Source organism: Hypanus sabinus, chromosome 11 (genome assembly GCF_030144855.1).
Source record: "Hypanus sabinus isolate sHypSab1 chromosome 11, sHypSab1.hap1, whole genome shotgun sequence".
NCBI lineage: Eukaryota > Metazoa > Chordata > Chondrichthyes > Myliobatiformes > Dasyatidae > Hypanus > Hypanus sabinus.
In genome coordinates this window covers 75,029,569-75,052,621 of record NC_082716.1, presented here as the reverse complement: position 1 = coordinate 75,052,621, position 23,053 = coordinate 75,029,569, and the positions used below count along the sequence as shown (strand labels likewise).

The 23,053-nt window shown below is 40.8% G+C and overlaps 2 protein-coding genes across 2 annotated transcripts; both read left to right on the top strand.

Moving 5' to 3' along the window:
• The first annotated feature begins 730 nt into the window (after positions 1-730).
• LOC132402119 (regulator of G-protein signaling 21-like) lies at positions 731-5,622 on the top strand. Its single transcript, XM_059984724.1, has 5 exons — positions 731-885; positions 1,704-1,814; positions 2,130-2,191; positions 2,299-2,465; positions 3,681-5,622. The coding sequence occupies exons 1-5, from the start codon at positions 731-733 to the stop codon at positions 3,867-3,869; spliced, it is 684 nt and encodes a 227-aa protein (XP_059840707.1). The 3' UTR covers positions 3,870-5,622.
• Positions 5,623-16,065: 10,443 nt separating this feature from the next.
• Positions 16,066-19,641, top strand: LOC132402118 (regulator of G-protein signaling 21-like). The gene is made up of 5 exons (XM_059984723.1): positions 16,066-16,259; positions 16,693-16,803; positions 16,918-16,979; positions 17,615-17,781; positions 18,316-19,641. Exons 1-5 carry the CDS (start codon positions 16,153-16,155, stop codon positions 18,499-18,501), a joined length of 633 nt encoding a protein of 210 aa, XP_059840706.1. The 5' UTR covers positions 16,066-16,152; the 3' UTR covers positions 18,502-19,641.
• Positions 19,642-23,053: the final 3,412 nt, after the last annotated feature.

Below are 23,053 nucleotides of genomic sequence, written 5' to 3'. Positions count from 1 at the left end.
GTCACTGGGTGTATTTAAGGCAGAGATAGATAGGTGCTTGATTAGCCAGGGCATCAAAGGGTATAGGGTGAAAGCAGGGGAGTGGGGATGACTGGATGAAGTGGGTGAGCCCATGATTGAATAGTGGAGCAGACTCCATGGACTGAATGGCCTACTCCTGCTCCTAAATCTTATGGTCTTATTGCCATTGTCCTGTGACTAGGCTAGGGTTAAAGCAGTGTTTGCTGGGTGGCGTGTCTTACTGGGCCTGAAGGGTCTGTTCTGTGCTGTATCTGTAAATAAAAATAAAATAAATATATTGGCTATCTCATTATCTGGCTGTATGAGTATTTCTTTTAGATAGCAATGCCAGTACAACTTAACATATACCCAGCATCGATTTAGAAGCTGCAGCAAAAGATCCCAATAAGCACCTGAGTCTTCCGTCACACTTTGGACAATGTAAACATAAAATGAGAACATTTGCATGATCTTGAGATATTGTGTTTATTTGAATCTAAAACCAGAGTGTAGCTCTACATGCGCATGAGGCTGCCGCCTGGTTGAGCAATCACGTCAATGATGGTTCAGAAGAAAAACTTCCTTTTTTTGTGGTGTGAATTCACATCACCCAGTTCTACTCACACAAGCAGTACTTCCCCCAACCCAACCCCACACTCCACCCCTCCACCACCATAAGCCCTGCCTATATATGACCCAGTGTGAGAGGAAGAAACATTACTGACAGCAAATGAAGCAGAATTTACAGAATCAGCCAGAGCACATCAACCAGACAGATATGCCTGAGTTCATGCTCCACTTGAAAGCATTAACCAAACAGAAGGACATCAATAACTGTGCTACCACCAGAACTCAAGTGACTGAGGAAAGGAAAGCAAAGTGTCTGTAAGCATTATCTTCTTACTATTACTCAAAAAGCACTCTAAATTATAGCTTTGTGAGTAGATTTGATGAATTGTGTTGCAAAACATAACTGGCCCTTGCCTTTCAGACTGTATTTCATCAGAACATACAGATATTCTTCTCTCTTTTATTTGAAAATTATTTAAAAACGACCAAATGATGATTTTTTACTAATTCAGTGTTAGATATCTGAAGTGATATTTTACATGTACATAGTGAGCTGCCTCACCTCTTGTTAACGTTACCAAGTGCAGAAGGGTGTGTGTAAAAACAGAAGTGTAGATAATAATGGATTCATACTTCAGTATAAATGCTTTGCTGTTCATTGTGTTGGGTATGTAAATATCACACTCTTAACTTAGATCTGAAATGGAAAACAAATGCAAATTATCTGAAGAAAATAACTAGACGTCATCAGAACTCAAATCAATTTTAATAAACGGACTTTATCTATAAAGCATAGTTTGCTGGCATTAGTCGATCAATAGCTCAGGTCATTTCAACAGCAGATCCACAGATCTATTTCATTACACCTCAAACTGTATTTCCTGAACAAGTTTTCTTTTTAACTAGGTTCTCTCTTAGTAACTTCCATTTGACTGAGAATGATGTTTTTTATTAAAATATTCTATCATTTGTGTCTGTATAAAGAAATGCTAAAGTCAAGAAGTCCAATTATTAGTTCTTAAGTATAGAATAAGTTGGAGCAGACGTAGAATTCTTCACTGCTCAGGTATTGCAGTTACTTAATTTAAAATAATATTGTTAACACTCATCTTTCTTTTTCAATTTTTCCTTAGACCCAAGGACTTGAAATCTCGCCTGTTTTCCATATTGCTGAACTCTGAATCTCAACATCCAACGATAAGTTTTCTATCCAACATGTCAGGAAAACTGGATCTGTCCCTGGGGTAATTATATTCTCTTTTGTCAATTTTTGAAATACAGTATTTCGAAAGTTAAACATTAGATGGTCATCAGACTACAGACGATAAAAGACAGTACAGAATGGGAGCTTCATTATAATCATTGTACTAGCAGTATACTGTACATTTCAAAAACAAATTCACTGAAGTGGGTTAGCTTGTTACTCCAGTATTTTGAAAGTAAATTTGTACAAAATGGATATAAATTTCAGAACAAAATAGCTATTTTAGACAATTGAAAGTTGAGTTGAATTTAGGAATAAAATATTCACGTAACTCAATCTATTCTGTTTTCCATAGGATCACACTTGAAGAAGCAACACAATGGTCTAAGTCTTTGGATATTCTCCTTGCTCATCCATGTAAGTAATAATTCCTACTCTGATGCTGGATGATCACTACCAATGATTTCTTTCATGAATGGTCTCTCTAAATAACAAATCTAAAGTGATACTTTCTCTTCCTGAAGGTGGTCTTGCAGCTTTCAGGGCATTCCTCAAGTCAGAGTTCAGTGAGGAGAACATTGATTTCTGGTTGGTCTGTGAGGACTACAAGAAAACCAAATCCACAGATAAACTGGGTTCCAAGGCACAACATATTTACAGAGAGTTCATTCGAAGTGATGCTCCAAAGCAAGTGAGTGCTTTTTAGTAAATAGATGTTGTATCTGGACTGAACTGCACAAGTAATGATGGTAGAAATAATAATTTTTTTCAGTAATTTGGTTGCATCTATTATTATTATTACTACTATTATTTCAGTAAAATTGATGCATTCATTACAAGTATTTTACTGGTCTGTTCATTCTGAGTGTCACCAAGCCTTTAGTAACTATTGAGGCAAAAACCAAAGAATGTCGTTGTAGGTTGGTCAACCCCAAGAAAATCGCCCAAAAATGTTTAACGTATTTAAGATCGGTGCCCAAGTGATGCAACTGTGAAATATGCCCTGTCCTCTCCTCGAGTTATAATGCATCCTATTCGTTAATTACTTCAAAAGAAATGTTTGAACTCTTACTAATGCATTTCCAACACCCTAACGTTACGGTTCACAAATTTAAGCTCTGCTTATGTAACAGAAATTTTCTAGCATTCCTTGCACAGTAATTAATAGGAACAAAATGCAGGGTAAAAAACAATTGTTTTTTAAATTCCATATCTGAGTCTTTTAACTCAGATTTCCACTTGTGTGGACATTCCATAATAAGGGATTATTAATAAGCATAGCTGGAGAAATGCATATTGGTATCTCCTCAAATTCTGTAGAATATCTTTATATTCCCTCCTGAAAACAGTATGCAACTCCATGGCATTTCCAAGAAACCTTCTCAGGATAATTAGCCAAATATTGATTGAAAATATACTTGACACTGAACTTCAAAGACAGATTTGACTCTTTTTTTCATTCAGATTTTACTCCAAAGCAAATTTATGTGTACCAATGCTAAGTAAATTTAACACTTCTGCAAGCTTGGTAGTTCAATATATGAACAGACAGCAGGATGTACAGTGGCTGAGTTGCAGGGAGGGTTAGGGAACACTGTTGATCTGTCAGTAAAAGAAACAAATTACCAACAGAAAAACATCACAACTATTTAACAGGTTATTTCCTGCATTTAAAGATTTAGTAGAACTGAAACTATAGACAGTTAGAGCTCAAAATCTTCATGACTCAATGCCAGAAAACAATTCATTTGGGCATCATGGGGAAATTCAGCAGTTACTCTGAATAGATGCACTTTCCCAGATTTAGCAGGCTGTCAATTTTCAGATAAGAAAAATTACAGATTTTTTAATATAATGTTGAAATGAAGGCAATTAAGTATTTATCTACTGTCTTTTTCTAATATAGGTCAACATTGATGGCACCATGAGAGATTTGCTCAGCCGGAGTGTTTTAGTGCCAACTCCAGGCTGTTTTGAGGGAGCCCAGAGAATTATCTTCAGTTTGATGGAGAAAGACTCCTACCCCAGGTTTCTAAAATCAGATGCCTACACAAACCTAATAAACAAGATACAAGCCAGCAACAATAATAGATAAATGAAGAGTTTTCACCAACAGTAAGATGATGAAAACGTGGATGGTCAAGACTGTATTTCTCATATTTGTGTGCACTGCGGCCCTGCATTGAACTAGAGGGAGAGAAAATCTGCCAAGAAGCAGGAAAAGAATAAATAATTATTGTGACACAGTTAAATTCTTTCAGAAGAAGGGCAAGGAGTACTGCCCAGCTTCAGGGACAAATACATTTCCACGTGCTGTGCCATTTGTGTATAACTGTGAGGCTTCTCTCCAAGACCAGGACCATTTACTTTTCTTTCTTCAAAAGAATTACAAGGAGAACGTATGCCAAATTTGATTCAGTAGAGGAACAGTAAAATATGAACTTACCTTCCTCGGTCATGTTTTTAGAATGAACTGGAAAATATTTCATCCAACTGTTGCATACAAGCCATGTGAAACAGTTTAGGCCTGGATTGCTTTGCACTATGCTTCATCACAAATTACGTAATTACATATGATGATAAAAGTATTTATTTATTATTTCCATTTCTTTTCTAATTTTAAGTGAATAATTAAGATCAATGTCATAGGATCACAGTTTCTTTTTAAATATGCTTCTTTCAATAATGGTAGAGCCTGACCTCGGACCATCGCAAGCATTTAGGTGACTTGTTAGTGAGAGGTTAAGTGTGGGAGAGCTGAGAGCAGTTAACGCAATTATGACATCAATTACGATATCTCCACTGTTACCTCACTAACCATCATCCTGCAAGTTATTTTCTGCAGGGACAATCCTGACCCACTCATGAGAGTCAGTCTGAATGAACAGTTATTGTAATACCCTTAATGAAGCTGGATTATAATCATTTACTCATAAAGCAAAACTCCTTATGAGAAATATCATTGATGGAGTCATCATAGCAGTAACATGCTGTAGGATGCCAGGGGATTATCATTAGAAAAATCCTCCTAACTCACTAAAGAACAGGTGACCAACCAGTTGTTCAAAGGTACTTACATCTACCTGTCTGCCTGCCTTCTATATATTTGAATGATTTCCTATTGACAATTGTATTAGTCATTCCGTGACATCACCTGCAGCACAGAGCATTATGATGAGGGATAGTGAACAGTTTGAAGGATACCTATTGTTTAAGGTAATAACACATGCTTTTGGATCACACCACTTGTCCGGCAAAGAAATCATATTCACCAATTTTCCTGCAACGTTATCAAAACTTACTTTATTTAATTGGCTACACTTCTTCTGTTCGATCCTGACATTTTATTCAGTCTGACTAGTGATGCTAATAACTATAAAAGGGCAATAAAACATATCCTGCAGTAATTAAACTGACAGGAGAATTCACATCTTTTTCAGCTTGATTGCATTAACATGTAGTGAAGTATATTGTTCAGTCGGAGAACAGAGTTAACCATTTGCTCAAGGCCTTCGATGTGTTCAGATAATGTTAACAAGCAGCTCGGCGGCTTTTTATAACTTGGGCCCTTCCCAGACATTATGGCTGTAAACCATCCACACTAAAGAATAAATGGGTACTCAGCCCGAAAGGTTGACTGCTTACTCTTTCCTATCGATGCTGCCTGACCTGCTGAGTTCCTCCAGCATTCTGAATGTGTTACTAAACACTCATAGGCCATGAACATAGTAGACAGATATGAGAAAAATAGTCAAAGAAGTAATGTAATTAAAATAAATAATGTTCATAATATGTTTTACTGTGCTCTACATTTGTCTGTTGACTAATTATGCAGAATATTAAATGAATATATGAAATGTGGCCTTGTACTTGCCTATTCACTGCACATTTTTACTGCTGCTGCTTCTCTGACTTCAAGCCAAGCCAAGTTTATTGTCATATGAACATATATATGCATGCACAGGTACAGTAAAAACTCATTTCATGCCCAGAGTCACTGGCACGTAGCGTTAGACACACAGCTTTCACAAGAAGAACATAAACATACTGTACGCTATACAAATTATACAAGAAAGAATACAATTTAAACAAAATAAATAACAAAGTATATCACAGTGCAAAGTGTTGATATACCAGTGTAGTAGAGGTCGGTTCAAGAACTGGAAGGTTGAAGGCAGCTAGTTGCTCTTGAACTTGACGGTGTATGGCTTCAGTCTTCTGTATCTCCTGTCCAGTGGTAGCTGTGACAAGATGGCATGGCCTGGATATTGAGGATCTTTTAGAGGCAGCACCCCATGTAGATACTTCTGATGATGAGGAAGGATGTGCCCATAATGTATCAGATTCGTTCACAACATTCTACAGCTTCTCAACTTACATTCCTGGACATTCAAATTGCCATATCAGATCACAATGTAAAAATGATTTCAACAGTATCTCTGTGGAATTTTGTCAGAATGTCGGGTGATATGCTGAACATCCTTAACTTTATAAGAAAGTAGAGGCGGCACATGACTCTGGAACTACACAGAGAAATGATCACTCCAACATATTGTTTTTCTATCAACATAGACTATGCAACATTGCCTTAGCAACAGGGAAACGTTACACGGAGGGACTTTCTTTATGCCTAGCCTATTCGCCATCTTGTGTTAATCTCATCAAGTTATTCATCATCTACAACAGAACACAAACTAATATGAAGTTGGATGCATGCAGAATAATACGTTCCAAGTATGAAAGATTTTAGTAAAATTATTTTTTTTTGAGATACAATGCAGAATAGGCCCTTCCGGCCTTTTGAACCATGCCGCCCAGCAATGGAGGCTACCTCAGTAAATATATTGAAGGCAAAGTTGGATAAATCTTTGCATAGTAGGGGAATTGATGGTTAAGGAAAAAGGTAGGTAGGTGGAGATGAGGCAAAGGCCAGATCAGCCATGATCTTATTGAATGGCGGAGCAGACTCGACGGGCCAGATGGCCTACTCATGCTCCTATTTCTTATGTTTTTATGTTCTTATCCCCCGATTTCATCTGAGCCTAATCACAGGACAACTTGCAATGACCAATTACCAAATGAACCGGTATGTCTTTGGACCTTGGGAGAAAACAGGAGCACACAGAGGAACATGCGGTCACGGGCAGAACATATAAACTCCTTACAGGAAGGAACGGGAATTGAACTCTGGTCCCCTGTACTGTAAAGTGCCGTGAATACCACTACGCTATCATGCCACTCCCCTTAATGTAATGTGACATGTCCCAAACTACAGTCAACACAGATTAAGAGGCAGAAGAGAAATAAAACTCCTTCTTACTATCTTATTCATGTGCATTCACAAAACAATGCAGAGAAAATTATGTCTGAAATGACTATAGTTGTAGTTAGCACTGTAGTTATGAGCCATGAACTGAATATGGATGCTTTGTATAGGGAGTTGTTTATATAGCTTCAGAGTTCTAAATAGCTCGTGCATATTCTGAAGATCTGTTTATTACAAGAACTGCCCTTCATGGTGACAACCTTCCACAGATTATTATGACTCTCGTCCAGTCTCGAGAAAAAAAAACAGGATGCTCTTGCCACAGCATAACTAACAATTTGAAATGATAAGGCAATTTCTGACCATGTTTGGTCTGTTATTGCGACATGCAGAACAGCAATGTTAGGAGGGATTATTCACCTCCTTTTACAGCTGAGTGTGTGGAAGAGGCGTGTCTACAGACTAAATTAATGTAAATTATTGCACAAGTAAGACCCACTGCCATGAGGATATATAGTTTATTTATCAATACACATGATGCAGATAAGCTCTAAACAGAGCAGACTGTTTTAAAAAATAGCTGTACTAAATACAGAAGTCTTACTTATTCACCTTTCAGGAGCAGGTCGTGGCTGGATGACCAGCAATTACTGTCTGTGCCTAAGTGCTTTTGAGAAAGTAGTGGGAGCCATCCTGAAATACTGTGGCCCTCCTGGAGCAGGTGCTCCAACAATACATATGGGGAGGCAGGTTCTCAGTGTAAACCTGACACTGAAGAAGCAGCAACATACACTCAGTGGCCACTTTATTAGGTATCCCCTGTGCGTGTGTGTGTGTGTGTGGTCTTCCACTGCTATAGCCCATCCACTTCAAGGTTGGCACTTCATTGTAGCATGTGGTTATCTGAGTTACTGTCACCTTTCTTCAATTTGAACCAGTCTGGCCCTGCCTCTCCCACGAACTAGAAATTTTCACCACAGAACCGCTGCTCACTGAACATTTTTTGAGTCTCAGACTGTTCTTTGTAAACTCTAGAGATTGTTATGCATGAAAATTCCAGGAGATTAGCAGTTTCTTAGATACTCAAGCCACCCAATGTGGCACCAACAATCATTCCACGGTCAAAGTCACTTAGATCACATTTCTTCTTCATTCTGATGTTTGGTCTGAATAACAACTGAAACACTTGAACTGCTTTTATGCATTGGGTTGCTGCCATATGATTGGCTAATTATATATTTACGGTAACAAGCAGGTGTACAGGGGTACCTAATAAAGTGGCCACTGAGTGTATTTCCCAGTCAGGATGATGTGAAACTTACAAGGGATCATGCACGTGGTAGTGATCCAAAGTGCCTGAAAGCTTTGTCCTTTTTGGTGTTAGAGGTCATGGGTTCAGCATTAGGGCAGCATCATTTCTTGGAAATATCAATGCAGAGAAAACCAACATTGTAAGCAACCAGCAGCCCCTAAACTCCTTCCTTTCCTCCTCACCGCTTTATACTGGCTCTATCTACCTGAAACGTTGACCATCCATTTCCTTCCATAGTTGCCGCCTGGCCTACTGAGTTCCTCCAGCATTTTGCTTGCTGCTTCACATTCAAACATCTGCAGTTTACTGCATCTCCTGCTTCACCCTTTGGAGCCAATTACCCAGACGTTTCGACCTTAGCTTGTAAATTTGCTCAACAGCGGCATGACCAAGTACTGTGTTCTCTGTCTGGCATTTTTTAAAACACATTTCATGCTCATCCAACTGTGTGGTGAGGAAGGTTATCACCTCACTACTTCCACAAGGTGGCAGTATCAAGCATTTGTATTTATGGTGTAGGGCAGATGTCAAAGTTTCACATTGTTATCACACAGCCTCAGCTGTTACCATGGCTGCATCACTTTGCCTAACAGGGGAGATCTGTGTACTTGGGTTTCAGTCTCAGAGAGATAGTTCAGATCCAACAGCTAACCCAAATAATATTGTCTCCTGGGAGTTTGAGAAGGATTCCCAGTATGCATCCAGTCGGTATTTGGCCAAAAGCACACTCTGTCCTCTTAAATTAAGCAGTATCAGCTGCAAAACCCATCAGCAAATGATTAGTAATCAGCTATGCCTACCAACTAAGTATTTCTTCTCTGCAAATCTGTGCCAGATCAGACAACACTTCAGATCCCACAGCATTCTGTGGGAAAACAGGATGTCTTAGATGGTCTAAAATAGTTCAAAGGATGTTCAAGCTATTGCTCATCTGGACAGATGCATTACAAACAAAATCTAAGAGTGCTCTGCAAGGGAATAACTTGCTGGCATAACCAAAAGGATAAAATATTAAAATCTATACCAAATGAATGATCATCAAAAACTGGATACGCATCAAAAACCTCAAACTCATTGAATTTAATTCGGGGAGTTGGAGGTTTAATGTCATTTAGTGAGGAAAATCTTTCTCTCTTTAAATCTGGAGGGGAAAAAAAACAATCAAAATGGAATACGTCTAAACAGAAATTAAAATCTCACCTACGCAGTGAAGTACAAGTGCTAGACTTAACCGACTGTAGGAGCATGTCTGTCCATACATTATTACAAATGTTAAAACATACCACAGATATGCATTGTGGTGACTAAGCCTCTGGGTACATTCAGAGTACATACAGTACTCATGCATATTAGCCTTTGCCTGGTTTTTGCAATGCAAATTCGTAACCAACTAGATTGTACAAGTCCTAAGTCACATGTAATGACACATTTTCACTCAAGTCTATTTGAGTCATAGGTAGTCTGCCCAGGTGAGAGGTGGGAGGAGCTTTAAAAGAAGGTAAATCATTCAGAGCCCTGACTGCTTTGGACACACCTTTGTTTCTTCCTCAGTAACTCAAGTCACGTATGGCTTAATCTCACTCCAATTCTGAGAGTGGGAGATGCCTGCATGATTATCTTAATGTTGAGTGGTGGTTGAGCACCAGTACCAGATCAAAGTCTAAGTAATTTTTAATTAATGTATGTATACTGTATGTTACATTGAGATTCCTATTCTTACAGCATTTACAAAAGATGCAATAGAACTTATGAAAAACTAGTCATGAACAAAGATTGACAGAGAACCAATGTGCAAAAGAAGACAAGTCATGCAAATAATTTTAAAGAGTGAATAAATAGGTTGTGTTGAGGTGAAACTCTGGTTCAGAAGCCTCAGTGTTGCAGGGTATTAACTGTTCCTGAACCTGGTGGTGGAGAACCTGCATCCCCTATATGGTTGTTTAATGTCATTTGATGTACTCAAGTGTCAAGGAGAATGAAATAACTCTGGATCTGATGCTGCACAAAAAAAAAACCACAATAGATAAAGACCACATAATAATAATAAAATCATGCAATAAATATAAATACCTAAGATAGCTTATATACATAGGTTGATTGTATGTCCATAAAGTGACACTAGGCTAAACATAAGGTGACATATGGGAAATAATAAAATAGGGGTAGTGTTAGTGGGTGGAGGTGTTGATCAGCCTTAGGGCAAGTAACTATTTTGAGCTTGGTTATCCTGACATGGATACTACACAGCCTCCTCCCTGATGGGAGTGGGACAAACAGTCCATGAGCAAGGTGGGTGAGATCCTTCATGATGTCATTAGTCCTTTTCCGGCGTCTTTCTGTACACACGTCCTTGATGGTGGGAAGGCTGTTACCAGTAATGCATTGGGCAATTTTAACTACCCATTGCAGGGCATTCTTGTCCGCAGCTTGTTAGGATGTTCACTCTCGCACAGCTGTAGAATGAAGGGAGTGTGGATGTGCAACGTCCAGCTCTCTTCAGCCTCCTCAGAAAGTAGAGGCATTGGTGAGCTTTCTGGACAGTGTAGGATGCGTTCTGGGACCATGAGAGGTTGGGTTTGATGTACACTCCCATGAGTTTGAAATGGCTTGTCGTTTGCATTGCCCTTTACATCAATGTAGAGGGGGGGTTGTGAGTGCTCCTGAAGCTGATAACCATCTCCTCTGTCTTGTTGACATTAAGGAAGAGGTCAATTACCTGGTGCCAGTCCTCGAGCTCTTCCTGATTGCTCAGATGCTTGACCATACAGACATGCGTGAGCAGAGGGTACATCAGTCGGCTCAGCACGCAGCCTGGGCTGGGGGGCACCCATGTTGAAGATGATGGGGAAGGAGGAGCGGTTGTGTATCCTGACTATCTGCGGTCTGTTCGTTAGGAAGTCCAACACCCTGTTGCACAGTGGTGCATTTAGAACAAGGAGCAGGAGTTTGTTCACCAAGGTCTGTGGGAAAATAGTGTTAAATGCCAAAATGAAATGCAGAAACAGCATTCTGACATATGTGTCCTTGTTTTCTAGCTGTGTCAGGGCCAGGTGTACGACATCTTCCGTGGAGCAGTTCTGTCAATAAGCATTTTGGTGGGTGTCCAGTGTGACAGGAGTGGAGCTGTTAATATCAGCAGGTAGTAACAAGAATAGAGCATGGCCTGGTTAGTGGGGTCCTTGATGCTGCTTTCTTGTGGCAGCTCTCCTTGTAGATGTGCTCAATGTTGGAGAGGGTTGTTCCTGAGATGGACTGGGCTGTATCCACACTTTCTGTAGACTTTTCAGTTCTTAGGCATGGCTGTTCCCGTACTAGGTCATGATGCAAACCATTGGGAGACTCTCCATTGTGCACCTACACAAGTTTGTCGAAGGTTTAGGTGACATGCCGATTCTTGTAAGAAAGTAGAGGCACTGTTGTGCCTTCTTTGTGATGGCACTTACATGCTTATGTGATAGCACATGGTGTTGACACATAAAGATCCTGGAGATCTGGAAGCAAGGCTTTCTTGCAACAACTTAACACACAAACATGAACATACATGTTCACATTTACATACACATTTACATGCATAGACACATACTCATAAAATGTACATGAGCCAATGCGTGCGCTCTCTCTCTCTCTCTCTCTCTCTCTCTCTCTCTCTCTCTCTCTCTCTCTCTCTCTCTCTCTCCCTCCCTCCCTCTCTCTCCCTCCCTCCCCCTCCCGGGTGATGTTCTTGATGTTCTGTGTGCACATATAGTGGGCTTAGTGTTCTTTATCAGCTTCCAAAGAGTGATCAGCTGGACTACACAGGCCATAAGGAACTTCCAGGTGGAAGTGTAGTCAGAGTATAACGGCAAGATGGAGAAGAGCTTTTGCAAGTGAGCATAAGGCTCCAAGCTGCACACTTCTCCCTGCAACACGCACAACACCCTTATCACCGCACCAACAGAAAAGCAATGAGCATATCATCAGAGATATCTAACATCTGAGCATGTTTTGTCACCTGGGACATATCAACCGCAGAATAGATAGTTTTGCAAGCACCATGTCTGTGGCAATAGAGGAAGTGTGGAAATCGATCGGTGTACAGCAAGTTCTTACACATTTGCGTTGAGATAAGAAACCAAGTGACCGGATCTAATGATATAAGTTGGAAGGTAAGGTAAGGAAGCATAAACTTCTGCTTTTATTTGCAATGATGGTACAGCATCAAGGAGAAAAACCTAAGTTCTTCCTCTCAGTTCCCAGATAACACTTCTGACAGAGCTGTGCTTACAATAGCTATAACAGTATTCACCCTCATCCTCCCCACCGGCTGTTTGTTTTACAGCACTGAATTACAGTAGATTTCATTTGGCTTTTTTTGACACTGGCCAACCGAAAAATAATCTTTCATGTAAAAGGGATAACAGATCTCTACAAAATGATCTAAATTAATTACAAATATAAAATACAAAATACTTGATTGCATAAGTATTCACCCCCTTTAATATAACACACCAAATCATCGCTACTGCAGCCAATTGGTTTGAGAAGTCACATAATTAGTTAAATGGCGATCTGTTTTTGGAGACCTGTGTGCAGTCAAGGTGTAGTTGTAGGTGTAGTTTACTACAGGCGACTGTAGTAAAAATACACCTGTACCTGGAAGGTCCAACTGCTGGTGAGTCAGTATCCTGGCAAAAACTACACCATGAAGACAAAAGAACACTCCAAACAACTCCGCAAAAAGGTTACTGAAAAGCACAAATCAGGAGAAAATTTTCAAGTCACTGAATATCCCTTGTAGAACAGTTAAGTCAGTCATCAAGAAAAGGAACAAATAAGGCACAGCTGTAAATCTGCATAAAGCAGGCCATCGTCAAAACTGAGTGACTATGCAAGAGGGGGACTAGTGACGGAGGCCACCAAGAGACCTATGACAGCTCTGGAGGAGTTATGAGCTTCAGTGTTTTATAGTTGTAATTAATTTAGATCACGTTGAAGAGATCTGTTTTCAATTTGAAACAGAAGAGTCTTTTTGTGTTGATCAGTGTCAAAAAAAGCCATATTTAAACCATTGTGATTCAATGTTATAAAACATGAAAACTTCCAAGGGGAGGGTGAATATTTTTTATAGGCACTGTATATTTCATATTATTTTCTTATGACGTAGAAGGGCATTTGGCCCTTCAAATCTAAGCCAGCCTTCAGAGACAATTCCATTACTCCACTAATTTTCCGGGATCCTTTCTTTGCACAAAGAAAAACCTAAACCTATCCCTACTTCCTCAACCCCCCAGCCTCCCATTCCTCTGGCACCTACACCAGGGCAATTTAACATAGCCAAGTAATCTATCATCTTTGGGATGTGGGAGGAAACCAGAACACTTGGTGGAAATCCATGCAGTCACAGAATGAATGTGCAAACTCCATACAGGCAACATGAATTTGCAGGTCAACATTATGTAGAAATTGAACACAGGGTAAACGTCTGTCTGATTTTGACAATGCAAACTTTGAACCAGTACAAATGAGCCTCAAACGAGAAAGAACTATTTAAAGTCAGACTGATTCACTGAGCATTTCTTTATTTACTTTATAGCTAGCTTTGCTAGGTACCCAATGCAAGGCTTATTGAGAAAGTAAGGGGGCATGGGATCCAAGGGGACACTGCTTTGTGGATCCAGAACTGGCGTGCCCAAAGAAGGCAAAGAGTGATTGTAGGTGGGTCATATTCTGCATGGGGATTGGTGACCAGTGGCGTGCCTCAGGGATCTGTTCTGGGACCCTTAATCTTTGTGATTTTTATAAATGACCTGGATGAGGAAGTGGAGGGATGGTTTAGTAAGTTTGCTGATGACACAAAGGTTGGAGGTGTTGTGGAAAGTGTGGAGGGCTGTCAGAGGTTGCAGTGGGACATTGATAGGATGCAAAACTGAGCTGAGAAGTGGCAGATGGAGTTCAACCCAGTTAAGTGTGAGGTGGTTCATTTTGGTAAATCAAATATGATGGCAGAATATAGTATTAATTGTAAGACTCTTGGCAGTGTGGAGGATCAGAGGGATCTTGGGGTCCAAGTCCATAGGACGCTCAAAGCAGCTGCGCAGGTTGATTCTGTGGTTCAGAAGGCGTACGGTGTATTGGCCTTCATCAATCGTGGGATTGAATTTAGGTGGCGAGAGGTAATGTTGCAGCTATATAGGACCCTGGTCAAATCCCACTTTGAGTACTGTGCTCACTTCTGGTTGCCTCACTACAGGAAGGATGTGGAAACCATAGAAAGGGTGCAGAGGAGATTTACAAAGATGTCACCTGGATTGGGGAGCGTGCCTTATGAAAACAGGTTGAGTGAACTCAACCTTTTCTCCTTGAAGCGATGTAGGATGAGAGGTGACCTGATAGAGGTGTATAAGATGATAAGAGGCATTGATCGTGTGGATGGTCAGAGGCTTTTTCCCCGGACTGAAATGGCTGCCACAAGAGGGCACAGTTTTAAGGTGCTTGGGTGCAGGTACACAGGAGATGTCAGGGATAAGTTTTTTACTCAGAGAGTGGTGGGTGCGTGGAAGTGCATGAGGTGGATACGATAGGGTCTTTTAAGAGACTTTTGGATAGGTACATGGAGCTTAGAAAAATAGAGAAATTACCCTATTAATTTCTAAAGTAGGGACATGTTCAGCACAACTTTGTGGGCTGAAGGGCCGGCATTGTGCTGTAGGTTTTCTATGTTTCTATGTCTTGCAAAAAAACAATTAGAACGTAAAGAAAATGTTGCTGCCCAAAATTACCATGATTACTAAACATTTACAAAACACCTAACTGATAGAAAATAGAAGAACAACTACTTAAAATTATAAGAAACATGGAAGCAACAAACACGGCACTTAGCTCTCAAACTCACTCCACATAAGGTTATAGCTGACCCAACCTTGGCCTCGATACAAATCATCTGTGTTCTCCCAATACCCCTTGCCTCATCTGCAGCTCAAATATCTATCAGTCTTTGCCTTGGTTGAATGCACTAACTTCACCTCCTCAGATTTCTGTAGAACATTTCACAGTCCTAATGTTGTGACGAAGTTCCTCCCCACCTTTGATATCACTGATCAACTCCTTCTCCTGAAATTAGTTCAGGGTGCATAGTCTAAAATTCAGGCAAAATAAGGCAGAGGCCCACAATTTAAATTAATTTATACATCAGTCTCTTAAAAACTCAAATTAATGTAGAAGGACAGTAACCAAGTAACCATTAATGTAGTTAGTTCTGTTTTATTTTAAGCTGCTTCAAATAGTCATCTGCATTTTTGCAGTTACATCAAAGGTGTACGAATATCCCAAAGTGTGCTGTTAAGTTTGTTCACGTCAACAATCAAATCAAACCTAATATGGAGCAGGTCACATCCTTCAAGGATTTGAATCATTTAAGATCCTTTTTGTATTATCATTAATCTCATTTCCTGTGGCTGTTTGTTGACACATTGTTTGCTTTCTCCTAATGAGCCAAAAATGTTGTTTGTGCCCTTGCGACATATGCTGCTGTTAGGCAAACCTAATCTGATCCGCCTTGAGGTAACCTGAAGCAGAACATGCGTCAGCACTGGGTTCCCTGCCCAGGATCTTGAAACCAGTTTCAATTTGTTGTTATAAACAGTAAATCATCCTTCACACTAGTCACAGCTAATCCACACCCACAAGCGAAATGGGTGTGTATGGTGTGTATATATAAGGAGGCAGAAGAGGAGAAAGAGCAGATACTGTCAGCCCTTGCCAGAGAGATAGTGACTGGATATAACTGTGGGAATCCAGCAGCCGCTTCTAGTAAAGAAAAACATGCAGAAGTCTCTGATTTTGCTCGTGCAGTCAAAACATTCTTCAAGCAAAAGTGAATACCAGAGCAAACAGGACGAGATTCAAACGAAAATGCACAAACAGAGCTTGTAAGTAATAAGTAAAGCTTCCATAAATAGCTGTTAGGCAACTCAGTGTCAAGCTTCTTGATTCATGCGTGCCTCTCTGGGCAGACAGATTTAACTTCTGCAATTTCAGAGTTTTAGATCGACTTCTGCTTTGCATAGTACTGACCAGCTACTTCCAGAACTGTAAAAAATTATTGCTTCAGTAAAATAGAAAGATAATTGCTAAGAATTATAAAGCATTGCCCGAGATTTGAAATCTAATTGTAGGCAATAGGGCAATGTCGCTTTGCATTTCATTTGGAATTAACACTGTAGACTTTTGCTTCACTTATTTTCTCACTTTACTTGTGGAGTTTTGGGGAGAAAGAAACAAGTTTTGAATTAATAAACTAGATAGGTTATTATAGATATATTTCTCCTGACATTCCTAATGTCTGTATCTTTTCCTTTGCAGTATTAAAGAGCTGAAGAATCGGTGCTCACACCTATTGCAGCATCAGAAGGCAAACACCGATTCCTCTCAACATGCAATGGTCAAACCAAGAGGAGGAAAAGTCATTTTAAAGTAAGTTACTGTGCCTACTTAAACATTGGGGCTCCAAAACATTTAATTGAAATGTGCATTTGTAACCTTGAATGCAAAGACATCAATAATCATTTTATTTCTATTTTTCCACAGTCCCACCCATGAAGAAGTATTGAAATGGGCTGAATCACTGGACCACCTACTGAGTCATAAATGTAAGCAGCTTACCGTATATCACTTGTGATCAGTCGCTTCTCTGTGCTGATTACCCTTTCTTCCTCGCAATGTATTGAAAAGTTCTGAATTCCCATTAAACCTGCCCAAGGTTTAAAATTCTTTAAACCTTTAAAATCTCTTTAAAATTCAGTGCCCAAAGTAAATAACCTGAATGTTTTAGTGGAGAATTGCAACCTACTTAAATCCAAATTATACACTTACAGATATAAAAACATGGAAGTTTAAATGCTGAACTTTAATCTCATTTTTAAAAATCCTTCATAACATTGTTGCATAGATTCCACAGCATAGATTATTTTACAGTTTGACTTGTAAGAAAATAATACCAGTTCTAATAATGTAAAGTCAGATGATATTAAAGTGATGAACATAATGGATAATGTTCACCCTTTCCCTGGTAACATTCTCACATTGCATTACATGCTGCATAAGTAAGCATTATGGCCAGCACTAGCAAAGAGTAGCAGTAATCTGCACTGCAAATATCAAAATTATAATATTATGGGCTTTAGAAAGTCAACAGGGCTGTTTAGAAATTTTAATGTAATTACTATTACAATCGAGGAATGAATTAGCATGAAGTAATGTATTATTTCTTTTTTATTCTCTCCAGATGGGCTGATTGCCTTTAAAACGTTCCTTAAGTCTGAGTACAACGATGAGAACATTGAATTCTGGCTGGCCTGCGAGGACTACAAGAAAATTAAGTCACCCACAAAACAAGCCTCCAGAGCAAAGAAGATCTTCTCAGATTTTCTTGAGCCAATGTCTCCTAAAGAGGTAATTGTTGCTTTACTTCTTGCTATCAATTATCAGGGTTTACTTTATTGAAAGCTAAACAGGCATCAATGTCCATGGGATCAATTATAATGATAGACTGAAGTAGGAATTCCACAGTAGCGCTAGTTCAATGTGTACATAATGATTACTGACACACACGGACAAGACTAGTCTCAGATTCCATCCTGTGTGTGTGGTGAACTCATTCTCCCTATGTTAAAGGTACTCGTCAAGTGAAGCAGCATCAATACAGGGGAATAAACCGTCATCATTTTGGGCTGAGACCCTTTATCGGGACAAGGATCTCAGTCCAAAACATCAATGGTTTATTCCCCTCCATAGATGCTCCCTCACTTGCTGAGTTCCTCCAGCAATTTATGTATGTTGCTCAAAATATCCAGCGTCAACAGAATCCCTCCTTTAACAATCACCCTTAGCTGTCTGCAATAATATAAGTAAAATATTGTCGTAGACCAGACATGTTAACGCTATGCAGCAATCACTAATAGTATTACAATTTATTTTTTATAACAGATTAATGTGGATTACTATACTAAAGATGCAATCACCAAAAACCTTCAACACCCAACGTGCACGTGCTTTGAAGTTGCACAGAAGAAGATCTACGCTTTGATGGAGAATAATTGCTATGCAAGGTTCCTTCAGTCAGATATCTACCAGAACATACTCAACAACAGTTACAACCATCATGAAACATGAACACGCTCATTCGTTCAAAGCAAATCTGAAGATGACCTCTTGTCGAGATGTGGTTGTTTTCTTTGCTGTGAATAAAGTACTCCATGGGAAAGGACTGAAAGCTAACAGCTAGTCGGGCGTGAAAAGTGGAAGGCCAAGACGAGGTCCCAGAAAGGATAGAGAAAAGTCCAATGAAGCCTGTTGAAAGGCAGAGAGAGAGAAGTAACAACGGACCACTGTGAGCAGAAAATCCAGTGGCTTTCCATTGTGTGACACTTACCAGAGCCAAGTTATCTGCCTGGAGGTGAAGGAAACAGAGCAGAGTGTAGAGCCTCCAGGAAGACAGAAGGACCAGTGGAGGTCAGGAAGCCTGCCCTGCCTTTGAGAAGCAAAACTGAGAGAGAGATGAGAAAAGTTAGTGAGGAGAGAGGTGCACGTTGCAGTGGCAGTGCACCAGCAGTAAAAAGTGCATTGCCGCAATGACAATGCTTTCATTTAATAGTGCTTAGGATCTATATAATTGCTTAGTCTTTCAGTGTGTTTATCTAAGTGCAAAATCTTCCTCTGTAATCTCTGATAAGATTGGATTTGTGCTTCCTGCTGTCTGGATAGTCAGATCTAAAACAGCTATCCCCAACTTGAAATATTTAGGGTTTGAGGGAAGATTAACTGCTCCAAGTTTGCACCATGTTATTTCTGTAAAATGTGACTTGGCTGACCACTTAAGGTCTGATATCTTTGTGTAACTAGTGATTGCCTGGCTTCTCACACTGCCGGTGTTTCTGTTGGACGTGATCCAAAGTGAAGGAAGCCAATCGATTACAGAGTCAGTAAAAGATTTTGAATCATTTTGTTGTACTGAAACAGTGAACTTTGGATGATGACCCTTCAGATCCAATGTATAAACCGTGCTTTTGTGCTTCATTTCAAAATGCTACCCAACCTGTATTATAGATATCACTTCTTGATACTTAACCAAGCTAAGAACTTTAAAGGGTGTGGAGGACGATGTGAAAATATCCAGAGGTGTGACTTACAGACCAACATTGTGCAGATGCTAAAGCTGTACTCTTGCCTGTGATGTGAACAACTTAAATATATGTTGATTCCATTATTGAAGAATTCTGCATTAAAAATTATAAATAAAGTTATTTGAATTCAGCTCAGATGTTACACCAGATTTTTTGTGCTTCTAATTTTTTTGTAGTAATCTCACTCTTTCATTAAGCTTTAAATGCAATAACATTCTATAAGGTGATACAGTTGTGGGACAGCATTAAGAAGTCACTAGAGGCTTGATTAGAAGCAACTGAATTTTCACCATGTATTTATTAGTAGACTGACCCCCATGAAGGCAGAAACCAGCAGTAGCAATTGGGAGCTGGTGAACCATGTGAGGTATAGGTTGGGGATCTCCCTGGCTGAGGAGGCCATGAATGAAAATCAGAATGGCAAAGGGCTGTACCAGACCTTACGGACCTCACCAGGAGCCAGCCTCCTCATGACTGTCAACAAAAAGCATTCTCTAGAAACACTCAGCAGGTCGGGCATCATTTGTGGGAACAGTCACTGATTCAGATCACTTTGCCGTACTCTGTTTTCACTCCCCTCGAAGTCAGGTCCTGGGGTCAGCAAACATCACATTCAGCCCTCAGGTGACCTGGTCCATTGACTTCGACCTATGGCCTGCACTAACTCCAATGTTGACTGTCCTTGGCAGCTGGGCCAGTTTTGTATCTGCCAGGCACTACTTAGAGCCAGCATGCATTACTTAAAGACGCTGATAAATAGCAGCTGTACTCTGGCTGCAGAGCTCAGTATGATTCTCCTGAGGCGCCACTCCTTTCTATGTCCCCATCATTCACCTACTTCTCTTCCTGAACACCGCTACACCATCGCACTACGTGCAGGTTTGACAACCTGAGAGCCACAACTTGCAGTCTCATATTTTAGCAGCTGTTCTGCTAATATTCAAAAAACACTAACTGGCGCATGTGGAACGTGAACTGCAGAGTCCTCCAAAAACAAGTCCACAACCGTAGAGCACGATCAGAGCTGAGGACATTAGACATTGAACCCTGACGTCCCCGTCCCCCCCGAGAAAGAGTCCCACAGCTGCCAGTCGAACCTGCACCCTCCTCCAGAGCTGAGGACATTAGACATTGAACCCTGATGTCCCCGTCCCCCCCCCCGAGAAAGAGTCCCACAGCTGCCAGTCGAACCTGCACCCTCCTCCAGAGCTGAGGACATTAGACATTGAACCCCGATGTCCCCGTCCCCCCCGAGAAAGAGTCCCACAGCTGCCAGTCGAACCTGCACCCTCCTCCAGAGCTGAGGACATTAGACATTGAACCCCGATGTCCCCGTCCCCCCCCGAGAAAGAGTCCCACAGCTGCCAGTCGAACCTGCACCCTCCTCCAGAGCTGAGGACATTAGACATTGAACCCCGATGTCCCCGTCCCCCCCCGAGAAAGAGTCCCACAGCTGCCAGTCGAACCTGCACCCTCCTCCAGCAGGAGTGAGGGGGAGACCGGTCAAGTGCAAGCAGGCAGCGCCGAGCACCCGCTCGTCCTCATCGATTTCAGCTTTGCTTGACGCTTTCATCGGCGAGGAGTAACGGAACCGACCACGGGTCCACGTTCCGCCATTAGGAAACGATGGCCGCGCACTCCGCTCCCAGCCTGGCCGAACTCCCCAGGGGGTAGCTAAACTCAGGTCAGCCCACAACCATCTGACTATATGTTGGAGCTGGCCTATCGGGAGGGGATAACTAAAGTCAGATGGAATCAGTGAGATTAAAAGGGGGGGGGGTAACTGCGTGGGGGAGTCAAAAGGCAGCAAGTGATGGTAGATGATTGTTTTTCAAACTGAGCCGAACTGCCTCACATGGGTCAATCAACACTTATAATATACGTTATGTTAATGAACAGCATTTGCCATAATTTCAATGTTTGTGGGTGACTCCGAAAGGAAGTAAAGTGTAATGTATTACAGGAGAATGAAGGTCAGCTGCTGAAAGGGGCAGCAACATGACAGGTGAAATTTAACGTGGAGCAGAGGAGGTTGATTCACTTGAACAGAGCAATATAAACTAGAGAGTAGTCTGGAAAGAGATGCAAGAACCGAGGGGCATCTGTGCAAAATCTTTGAAGGTGGGAGGACAAATTATGAAAGCTATTAAAGGAACTGAAAAGGAAAGGCATCTGACCATACGTCCCTACAAGGGACTGTGAGGACCACTGAGAAGATCATTAGGGTATCTCTTCCAACCATCAGGAGCGTTATATATGCAGAGGCCTTAGCATTGTAAGTGACTCCCCTCGCGCACCCCCCCCCCCATCTGTACCATAATCTCTTTAACCCTCTACCAGCTAATATAGCATTCCGACAAGAACTGATAGGATGCAATACAGCTTTTTCCCCCAGGCAGTGAGACTGCTGGACTCCGACCCAGGTCTCATCACTTATGAAGTGTCAATAGTGTAATACCGTTTACTTTTTAACCTGTGTTGTAAATGCACCTTATGCGAAATGCCAGTTTTCTGGAATATATTTTATTCTTTGTTAATTTTTTTTGGTGGAATTACTTTATGCTGTGCGTGAGTTATGTGCACTGTGTGGTAGTCTGGGGGAGCATGGTTTCATTCGGCAGGGTACATCTATACCGTTGAATGACAATAAACCTGGACTTGAATGTGAAAACAGAAGGGGATTATAATGTCACCAGCTACCCCAACACGCGCCAGTCCACATGAATCCACAGTTTCCATTGCAAACATAAGATCAGTCTTCTGGAGAGGGAATCCGTGAAAAGCAGCTGGACCGGGCAGTGTCCCTAGCTGTAACTCAGATCCAACACTGATCATCTGCCACGAGTATTTGCAGATATTTTTAATTCTCCCTGATACAATCTGAAGTTTCCACCTGTGTTAAGACCACTATCGTCCCAGTCCCTTAGAAAAACAAGGGCATCGTTCTTACCCTCGGCCATTAGGCTCTATGAGTCAATCAGTAGCTGGGGAAGTGATGACCCCCCCTCCTGTTGGACCGTTCGTGGTAATTTATTCTTTATTCTTTCCACTTCTCATCTAATATTTATATCTGTACACTTGTAATGCTATTGTGACACTGTAATTTCCTTTGGGCTCAATAAAGTATCTACCTACCTTAATAACTACTTCCTGTTAGTTCTGGTATCCACCATCTTGAAGTGCCTTGAAAGACTGGTCATGAAATGCATTAACTGACAACCTCACCCCACTGCACTTGGCCATAATAAACAAATTTACCATTAAAAACGTTCAAGAACTCCTTGATTTGATATTGACATTGGTTTATTATTGTCCCTGTGCCAAAATGCAACAAATAGCGTTTGCGTGTCATCCAGACAGAAGAGTACATTAAGGTAGTTAGTTAAATGGAAAGCAGAATATAGCGTTTCAGAGAAAGTGCAGTGCAGGCAGGCAAGGGAAGTGCTGGGGAACAAGAGACAGGCTATACAGTACAAGACCAGGCAGCTTTTAGCTGAAATGTTGTGTTTAAATCTGAGCGGCAATTTGTAGCAAGAAAGCAT